The sequence below is a fragment of the Myxine glutinosa genome, chromosome 2, assembly GCF_964187855.1.
Source record: "Myxine glutinosa chromosome 2, kmMyxGlut1.1, whole genome shotgun sequence".
Lineage (NCBI taxonomy): Eukaryota > Metazoa > Chordata > Myxini > Myxiniformes > Myxinidae > Myxine > Myxine glutinosa.
In genome coordinates, this window is record NC_136262.1 from 95,692,526 (window position 1) to 95,703,503 (window position 10,978).

At 51.1% G+C, this 10,978-nt stretch overlaps 1 protein-coding gene across 1 annotated transcript in view; it reads left to right on the forward strand.

Annotated features, from left to right (window-relative positions):
- LOC137421558 (ELAV-like protein 2) overlaps positions 1-10,777 on the forward strand; it is a 50,887-nt gene extending 40,110 nt beyond the window's left edge. Inside the window, exon 7 of the mRNA XM_068107733.2 lies at positions 8,609-10,777. Coding sequence (XP_067963834.1) covers positions 8,609-8,948 — 340 coding nt within the window. The 3' untranslated portion in view covers positions 8,949-10,777. The remainder of the gene's footprint in view (positions 1-8,608) is intronic.
- The last annotated feature ends 201 nt before the right edge of the window (positions 10,778-10,978 follow it).

The window sequence follows — 10,978 nt, forward strand, 5'->3', positions numbered from 1 at the left end:
ATCAGGTGAAAATTGGTGATTTTACACAACCCTGACCTTTGACCTTTTGGTCTGAAAAAAAAATTGGCTTGTGTCTTTTGATTGGTGAACCAATTCATTGGCCCAATATGCAAATTCTTCAAATTTAAGGCAATCAGATGAAAATTGACAATTTTATGTGACGCTAGCCTTTGACCTTTTGACCAAATATTATTAATATTGTCGTGCGACTCCAGTTAATACCAGAGACCACGGATAGGCCTGAACGGATTTATTCGGAGGCAACAACCAATATGGATTTTACTATGGTCGCGCGGGAGGAAGAAGGAAAATGGAAGCTGCGGTAAAAGCGCATACCTGTGGAAGGCGAACAAACTCAAACGGCAAACAAGATTTTAAGGGAATGGAAAATAATACAAGGGTTTATTTAAATAATAATCGGGACAGGGAAACGTGACGATAATCAAATAATGTAACTAAATTGGGATCCCACACACCGGGCTCAGAAACGAACAAGGGAGGATGAATTTCGAAAACAATTGTCTCGTCGTGTAATTTGCAATGGGGATTGGCCTTATCTGGCCTGTCGTCTTGTCTTTGGCTGCCGTCCAACACGGCTCCGTTCGGCCCCGATGCACCCACGAGGTCTCTCGCTCCAGCGCCACAGCACCGAACACCGCTCCAAGCACATGCAGATGGCGAGCCAACACCGGCGAGGTCCGTACACCACTCCAAGCTTCAGGAGCACCGATCACACACGACAGCCAGGGAAGGACGTGCTACTTTTCTCTGCAACCGTTGGTCCGATTGCCAAGAAATTTTCACCACAGGAGCACATACTGCTATATAATTTTAAACGAAAATTATGACATACGTCACGTGGTATGGGCACCATCTTGGAAAAAACTGAAAAACCTTGCACCTCTATATCTCCGAAACCGCTCCATGGAAAAAATCGAAACATCACTCATTGGCAAGTACTCCCCATGAGGAGCAATATATGTTCATGATTATGTCAACAGTGCCTTCATTATGACATCATAATTAGATGAGTAGAACGCTTCATCCGATCAGTTTGAAATTTATTGAGTACGATCTACACAAACATTGTATGGGAGAATTAAATTGATGTCATCGGTTACGTGGTTTGGCAGCCATATTGGACTGACATAAATCTAAGTCATCAACAAACCAAACGAACACAGCAGCTAATAAACACCACACAAAATACACCACACAAACACGTCTTGGCGAGGGTCTGCAATCTCTGCTCTTTCTTGTTTTGTTATGGAAAGGCGAGTAGATCAATAATTCTTTTTTTAACCTTACTATAATTCACCAAATGTCTGTTTGTCCGTTCCCAGGTACCGCAAAAACGGCTAAACCAATCGCAACGATATTTTGGGTGGGTAATCCTGGGATCTCCTGGAGTAAAATAGGCTCTATTGTTTTTCCAATTTTTCCCCCAATTTTCCAATTTTCCAGTTTTTCCAAACACGATGGAATAATATTTACCGATATGAACAGTGATGTGGCTTTTCTTGAAATTCTACGTACCAGGAGAGAGTAGATCGACTCCTGACGAACTCTTCCTATATAAACGTGCGGCGCCGAAGTAACATGGCAGCATGTGCAAAGCGACTGAGAAATAGGTCTAGCGGCCGCTTCCATGTTACAGATTCGGCGCGCACTCTTCATACATAAACGTGCGACTGAGAAGGATGTGTAGCAGCTGCTTCCGTTTTGCAGAATTCAATGTTTTTTCAAAATGTGCGCCATGTACTGTTTAGATTTTGATGATTTGCGTGTGATATGATTCAACTGATGTTTATATGAATCGTTTAAAATTTTAAAAAAGCCTTCAATCTCTGTTATTTTGCCTTTTCATTTTGGCTTCCCAATTGAAGCCCCACCCATAGGGCGGGTACCGTTGCTGGTGTATATAATTTATCGATGGCCCTGAAATCATAATTTGAAAACACAACTTCATTTGGCATTATCAAAGAAGCTTCACTTTTTCTTTTTTTTTGTATACAAGATAGAGGCTCGTGTAAGAGCTAACATTAATCACACAAAAAAAAAAATAACGGGGACACAAAACATACAAAAAGGGAGCGGGAGACAAGATGGGGAGAGAGAGGGAAGCACACAAGTACAACAGCAGAGAACAGGGACATCGGGAGATCTGTGGGAGGGAGAGGGCTTGGGAGGAGGCATAGGAAGGCGGGGAGGGAGAGGGCTCAGATTATGCTGAGTTTCGGGGGGAGGAAAGTACAAAACATAAATTACTTAATGATTATGCCGAGATTATTTGTCGCGAATCCACAAGAATGCTCTGACATTCGGGGTGTATTAACCGGCATGTTCCGAATGTCTGACAGAATAGATTCCACAAGAGCATTACTTCCACATTTGAGATTTATAATCTTCATCAGTCACTTTCTGTAGTGCTCCTGTTATCACATTCACATCGCATAAATGAGAATGGTTCCATGTTCAGAAACACATGTTCTGTCCGTAATATCTGCATTTATGATGTGAATGCGAAATTTACTTTTACATCTTTCAACAACAATAGGCAAACCTGTAGCATGACCTGCAGTAAGTGGGAGTTCTAGTGCTGAGATGTGGATGTGACCCAGGAATGATGTGTGTGCTAAATGCCCTTATCCTGTGCCCTAACTTATACCTTGTGACAAACTATGAGGGTACTTCAATTCTGTCCTGAATTTTGTATCTGAAAAGCAAAGTGTAATATATGGAGATTAATAATTTTAGAGGTAATTGTCTTCCCAGTGTCTGTAACCAATACCCATAATTGCGCACTTTATGATTTAATGCATGTGCTGGAAATCAAGTTGACAGCAAATGGGACAAGCAGGGCAGAAGAGGAAATATGAAATTACTGTGGGTCATTCAAAACGTTGTCTGTTGAAATTTGCAGGCAATTGGCTGCTCAGTATGACGATGATTACCGGTTAAAGATACTAGTGTAGCGGCTACCGCTGGGTTTTCACAATCGCCTTGCACCTATCAAGGACGCGGAGCGATCACCATGCCGGGCTCGTCCAGGACGCCCGGGCAGGCCCGCGCTCAACTTGCCAGGCCTCGGTCGGGACGCCCGGGCATGCCCGGGCAGGCTCGCCCTCAACTTGCCAGGACGCTGGGCCACGCCCCCTCTCGCCTTTCCTGGGCAAACGCTCCGGGATAATATATATATATATTGCTGCCCGATAAATGGGCTTTTCAGAGTGCCTGAGTGTATGGTTTGATTAAAGCAACTCGGATGAATTCCAGCTTTTTGTCGCGTCCATTCTTCCGATCGACGTGGGAGCCCCAGCTCCTTCATTGGTGACCTACCGACATGGACACGGCAGTCGCCCTTAAACTGCCTACCTTCTGGGAGGCTCACGCGGCGGTTTGGTTCGCACAGGCGGATTCCCTGTTCGCCCTGCGAGGCATCACGGCCGACGACACCCGCTTCCACCATGTGGTAGCAGCGCTCGGTTCGGCCACCGCGGCCCGCGCCCTGAGCCTCCTCGAGAGCCCGCCAGCCGCTGACAAATACGGTGCGATTAAGAAGCTTCTCCTCGACGCTTTCGCCCTCCCATCGGCGGAACGCGCACGGCGCCTGCTCGACCTGCCCGAGCTCGGCGACACGCGCCCTTCCGAGCGAATGGACTACATGCTTTCACTGCTCGGCGAGCACTCTCCGGCATTCCTGTTCCGGGAGCTGTTCCTCCGTCAGCTGCCTAACCCGGTACGCCTCGCCCTGGCAAGCACGACGATCACAGATCCCCGGGCCCTTGCCAGAGAAGCCGACAAGATCTCCGCCGCAGGTCAGCGCATCGCAGCGGCGACATGGGACCCACCGCCGTCCGACGCAACACCCATGGCGCCCGAGCACCCGGCAAGGTCGACGACCGAACTGCCGACGCAATTGGCGGCCGCTACACCGAGCCGACCACCTCCAGCACGACGACCGGGGCCTCCACCTGACCAAGCGTGGTGTTACTATCATGCCAGGTTCGGACAGAAGGCCCGGACATGCCGACCCCCGTGCACCTTCGGCAGGCCGGGAAACGGCCGGGCCGGCGTTCATTACCAGCCATGAGCGCCGGCCACACGGGCAACTTACTGTTCATCACGGATAAAGCGTCCGGACGGCGCTTCCTGTGCGACACTGGCGCCCAACTGAGCGTCATACCCGCCTCTGACCAGGACAGGCAGTCCGCGGTTTGCGGCCCCTCCTTGGTTGCGGCCAACGGATCGACCATCCGCACCTTCGGCCCGCGCAACGTCACCCTCTGCTTCGGCGGCCAACGCTTTGCTTGGACGTTTGTAACCGCAAACGTGCCCATGGCTCTGCTAGGCGCCGACTTCCTCTGCGCACACGGACTGCTGGTGGACGTCCAACGGCGTCGTTTAATCAACGCTGAAACCTTCAGCTCCCTGGTATGCACATTGAGCAGCTCCGCGCCGACCGAGCTGGCATGCGCCGTACCGGCGGCGAACGAGTTTGCTCGCCTGCTCACGGAGTTCCCGGCCCTCACGCGGCCGACGTTTTCGGCCATCGCAGTACGGCATGGGATCGAGCACCACATACCAACCACGGGCCCGCCGGTCTACGCCAGGGCCCGCCGCCTCGACCCAGCCAAGCTCGCCGTGGCGAAGGCCGAATTCGACGCGTTGGAGCACCTCGGCATCGTGCGGCGCTCCGATAGCGCGTGGGCCTCGCCACTGCACATCGTGCCAAAGCCGGGGGGTGGATGGCGCCCGTGTGGCGACTACCGCCGTCTCAATGACGCTACCACCCCCGACAGGTACCCGATCCCGCATATCCAAGACTTCTCCGTCCGTCTGGCGGGACGGGTCATTTTTTCGAAAATTGATCTCATACGGGGATATCACCAGGTACCTGTCAGGGCGGCCGACGTCCCTAAAACGGCAGTCATCACGCCGTTCGGCTTATTCGAATTCTTGCGGATGCCGTTTGGTCTCAAGAACGCGGCTCAGGCGTTCCAGCGCTTGATGGACGGCGTGCTGCGTGACCTGCCGTTCCTTTTCGTTTACCTGGACGACATCCTCGTCGCCAGCACGTCCCGGGCTGAGCACCTCCTCCACCTCCGAACACTGTTCGGGCACCTCAGCGAGCACGGCCTCATCGTCAACCCGGCCAAATGCCACTTCGGCACGACGGCCGTTGATTTTTTGGGCCACCACATCACCAATAACGGGGCCGTGCCGCTGCCAACCAAGGTCGAGGCCATCACCACGTTCCCGCGTCCCCGCACCATAAAGGCCCTGCAGGAATTCCTGGGAATGGTGAATTTTTATCACCGCTTCGTGCCCCGCGCTGCTCAACTCATGCGGCCCCTCTACGAAGCCCTCCGGGGCAAGCCGGCCAAGCACGACATCGCCTGGTCCGCAGCAATGGATGCGGCCTTCCAAAGCTCAAAGCGGGCCCTCGCCGACGCAACACTGCTCGCTCACCCGGTGCTCAACGCTCCCATCGCCCTCACCACGGATGCCTCCGACTACGCGGTGGGCGCCGTACATGAGCAATGGGTGAACGGGGTTTGGCAGCCACTCGCTTTTTTCAGCCGGCAGCTCCGGCCGAACGAGCTAAAATACAGCACGTTTGACCGGGAGCTCCTCGGTCTACACCTGGCCGGCCGCCATTTCCGCCACCTCCTGGAGGGCCGACCTTTCACGGCGTTCGTCGACCACAAGCCGTTGGTTTACGCCATGGCCAAGGTCACAGAGCCGTGGTCGGCCCGCCAACAGCGCCACCTCTCCGCCGTGTCGGAGTTTACCACGGACATCCGGCACGTCGCCGGCAAAAACAACGCCGTGGCCGACTGTCTTTCCCGGGCCAGCGCGAACGCGGTCCACCTGGGCGTGGACTTTGCGCTTATGGCGGCGGACCAAACCACCGACACCATGGTGCAAGCCCTCCGGGCGGCGGACACGGGCCTCCGCCTGGCCGACATCCCCTTCGCGGACACTGTCCTGCTCTGCGACGTCTCCCAAGGCCAGCCTCGCCCCATCGTGCCCGTCACCTGGCAACGCCACATCTTCGCCTCCTTCCACGGCCTTTCCCACCCGGGCCGGAAAGCTTCCCAGAAGCTGGTGTCGGCGCGATTCGTCTGGCACGGCCTTCGTCGGGACGTCCGCGATTGGACCAGCACCTGCACGGCCTGCCAACGGGCCAAGGTCCACCGACACACCCAGGCCCCGCTGGCACCTTTCACCGTGCCCGAACGACGTTTCGACCACGTCAACGTGGATCTGGTGGGCCCCCTCCCCCCGTCACGGGGGTTCACACACCTGCTCACCATGGTGGACAGGACCACCAGGTGGCCGGAGGCCGTTCCCCTAGTCTCCACCACCACCGCCGACGTGGCGCAGGCTTTCATCGCCACCTGGGTCGCCCGCTTCGGCGCACCGGCGGACATCTCGTCAGACCGCGGACCACAGTTCACCTCCGAGCTGTGGGGCACGGTCGCCCGCAACCTGGGGGTCAAGCTCCACCGTACTACGGCCTACCACCCCCAAGCAAACGGGTTGTGCGAGCGATTCCACCGCTCCATGAAGGCCGCGCTCATGGCCGGCCTTCAAGACGGCGGTTGGGCCGACCGGCTGCCGTGGGTCCTTTTGGGCCTCCGCACGGCCCCCAAGGAGGACCTCCAGGCATCCACCGCCGAACTGGTCTATGACCAGGCGCTACGCGTCCCGGGCGAATTCGTGCCCGACGCTACCAGTCCCTGGTCCGCAGCTCACCAGCGCTCGGACCTCCAGGAGGCCGCCCGACGGTTTGCCCCCGTGCCAACATCCCACCACGGTGACCCCCAGTCCTACGTCCCCCCAGCACTTCGCACAGCGGAGTATGTTTTTGTGCGTCACGACGCACATCGGGGGCCACTCCGGCCGCCGTACGACGGGCCCTTCCGGGTGCTGCGACGGGACGACAAGTCGTTCGTCATCGACATCGGCGGCAGGTCGGACCGGATTGCGGTGGGCCGCCTCAAGCCGGCGCACGTGGACGTCGACCACCCACCACGGGTGGCCCTTCCGCCGCGGCGAGGCCGCCCCCCGTCCACGGTGCCCCCCACTCGACCGCCCACCACCACACCGGACCCCCTCCCACGACCCGCCAGGGGTCGCTTCGGCCGGGTCATCAGGACCCCCCTCAAATTGACCCTGCCGGTGCAAGTCGATTCTTGGGGGACGTGTGTAGCGGCTACCGCTGGGTTTTCACAATCGCCTTGCACCTATCAAGGAGGCGGAGCGATCACCATGCCGGGCTCGTCCAGGACGCCCGGGCAGGCCCGCGCTCAACTTGCCAGGCCTCTGTCGGCATGCCCGGGCAGGCTCGCCCTCAACTTGCCAGGCCGCAGCCAGGACGCTGGGCCACGCCCCCTCTCGCCTTTCCTGGGCAAACGCTCCGGGATAATATGTATATATATTGCTGCCCGATAAACCGGCTTTTCAGAGTGCCTGAGTGTTTGGTTTGATTAAAGCAACTCGGATGAATTCCAGCTTTTTGTCGCGTCCATTCTTCCGATCGACGTGGGAGCCCCAGCTCCTTCACTAGCAACGATACCCCCCTCGACAGGAGCAGATCTTCAAATGGGAGGCCCAAATGAAAAGGCAAAATATCAGAGATTGAAGGCTTTTTTTTATTTTAAACGATTCATATAAACATCCGTTGAATCATATCACACGCAAATCATCAAAATCTAAACAGTACATGGCGCCCATTTTGAAAAAAGATTGAATTCTGCAAAACGGAAGCGGCTGCTGCACGTCCTTCTCAGTCGCACGTTTATGTGTGAAGAGTGCGCGCCGAATCTGTAACATGGAAGCAGCCGCTACACCTGTTTCTCAGTCGCTTTGCACACGCTGCCGTGTTCCTTCGGAGCCGCACGTTTATATAGGAAGAGTTCGTCAGGAGTCGATCTACTCTCTCCTGGTACGTAGAATAAACAGTATTTGTAGAATTTCAACAAAAGCCACATCACTGTTCATATCGGAAAATATTATTCCATCGTGTTTGGAAAAACTGGAAAATTGGAAAACTTGAAAAAACAATATAGCCTATTTTACTCCCAGGGGTCCCAGGAATACCCACCCAAAATATCGTTGTGATCGGTTGAGCCGTTTTTGCGGTACCTTCGAACGGACGGACGGACATTTGGTGAATTATAGTAAGATAACTTTTAAAATCTTCAAAATCGCTTAACCGATCCAAACTTTACTGATATGATCGACAACCCAATAGCAAAATGTAATGAAAATGACGTAGTCATGTGGTGTGACAGGTATTTTGGATTGAAGGAAAATATGTAAAAAAAAATATTTCTAGGAAACCACTGAACTGATTGATGTGAAAGTTGAAACGTGATCGCGTACCAATGTGAAGAAATGCAGAAAGCTATGACTTCATCAGTCATATGGTTTGGTTGCCGTATTGTTTGGAAGCCTATCATTGCTCGCAGTTCTAGTTTTAATTGTTTTTATTTATTTAAGCAAGGTTCTCTGAGGGCTGGAAAGTATTTTAGTTTTTAGTTTTTAATGTCATTAATCACTACTCAAGGTACTAAGGCTAAAATGGTGTGTGAGGCAGATTTTCTCCAGTGACCATTGACGGTGTAACAAGCTCTCTGGCAGGAGTGACGTTGCCTGGAGTGCCAGGTCCAGGCTCAGCGGGCTGGTGCATCTTCGTGTACAATTTGGCTCCTGATGCGGAGGACAGTGTCCTGTGGCAGCTGTTTGGGCCTTTTGGTGCTGTAACGAATGTCCGGCTCATTCGTGATTTCTCCACAAACAAGTGCAAAGGCTTTGGGTTTGTGACTATGACAAACTATGAGGAGGCGGCCATGGCTATTACGAGTCTTAATGGGTACCGGCTCGGTGACCGCGTTCTACAGGTTTCCTTCAAAACCAGCAAGCCTCATAAGACCTGAGGGCAGTCAGCTGACTTGTCACTTTTTCTTCTTCCTTTGCTTTTCCATAGTCTTTCTCACTGTCCTTTTTGCATCTCCTTTTTTTTCCTTGCGTTTGTTTTTCTACCCCCATCCTCACCTGCCCCTTTCTTCCACCACAAATGCTGTTGATTCAATTATTCCTCTCTTTCCTCCACAATATGATATCGCATTTCATTATTACTACATTATGGCATCACTTAGCCTTGCTTTACATGACATCTTCTTCCTCACTTTGTTACCTTAATGCTCTTGACTGATAATTTGAGAAACTTCTCCTGTCCTTGCACCAGCTTGACCATGCACCCGAAGTGCTTTAAAGCTGTACGGCTTGGTAATCTTGAAAGTTATTTGGCATTTCCTTTTATTTTATCATATTTTAGGTTTTTGATTTTGATGTTTGGAGGGGGGCAGGAGGGGGAGAATAGGGAGCATTTTACCCGTAAAACGATGCCTTTTTGGTAGTGGCTGAGCATTTTAAGAAACAGGTGCATTTTTAAATGCGGGTTTTCCCTCAGAGGCCGTTCTCCCCTACCAAAGCCTTTTTTTTTCTTTTTTTTTTTGCTGTCTTCCCAAATGTGACAGCACATGATTTACCAACCCCTCCCCTCTTATTCCCCCATTTATAAGGAGAGTTTGTTTCAAATTGCATTTTGAAACATGCAAAATTGATCTTTCTGGGGAAATGAAAATCCTGCCAAAGATGCAATTATTTGCTAACATGGTTGTGGAAATTCTATTTTTGTAAAGTAATGGACGCAACCTTTTTACAAAACCCGATTCAAGTCGATCCGGGTTTTATTTGTTTTGTTTTTCCTTTGGAGGACAGTAAAAAAAAAAATTTGTTCATTTAGGTCCAAGTCGCCGCCTGCCCTTGTCCAAGTGAGTTGAATTGTGACATTTGTAAAGATTATCTGCAAGCCCTTTAATCGACGGTGTTAACTGCCTCTGTTGTTTTTATTTTTAGTTGTTTACTTCATCGTTTACATGGCACTTGTTTGACAGGTTTTTTTTTTTCTTAAGCAAAGCCTTTAAATCGCTCTCTTCCCTTTCTTGGTTGACCTGTAACACAAGTCGAACCTTTCGTGGCGTTTCCAATCAGTTGTGAGTTGATGTTGGTTGTGCGTAGTGGTTTTTTGGACATCATTATCTCGTTGTTCTTATGTCCTGCATGTTACACTTGTTACAGTACCATGTTGCTGTAGAGGTTGTAGTTGTGTTCGAAATTATTTTGGAATTTATTTATTTTATTTTATTTTATTTTATTTTAACTTTTGGAGAAGATTTTCTCCATTGACATACGACGCAAGTTTGGTTGAGATTGATTACATAAATGGCTAATTTAACAGATATTTGCTTAAAAATTGTATTCACAGTTGCGACTCGGTTTATGATATCGCTAATGGTTTAAAAATGATTTAGATGGACAGCCGACTTGAAGCCCGATTGTGGCCGAGGAATCTCCTTCAGACTAGACCCGTGCATTGTAACAGCAGCTGCACCTGGAGTATAATATTCACACCCTGGTATTTATAAACATGTGTGATTGTCAGTGTAAATGTTGTGCCGTTTACCAATGTTCCTCCCCTGCCGTGGACCATTCATTGCATCGTCTCGATGTTTGTTCAAACTGGATTTGAACTTCTTTCTCCTGTGGAACACCTTTCCTTGACTGAAGGAATTTTTGGGCTGGGGTCGAGTATTTGACACCATCTCCCAAAGCTGGCGGGTTTGTTTCCTGACTTGCAATTGCTTCGGTGAAGGTTACGTGGGGTCATTGAGATGACATGCCACTTTTGGTCGCTGCAGTAGCTGGGTCTGTTCCAATGTTCACATTTTTTCCTGCATATATTTTGTTCATCAGACTGTTTACTTGCATTGTCTTCATTAAAATAAAGGTATGCAGAACACCCTTGCTTCTGTGAGCTAACTTTTTCAATCAACGTCTGACACCTGACTTGTGGGGCATGTTTGTTTCCCAACTGATTGAACTGGTTTTTGTTAAAAGGTAG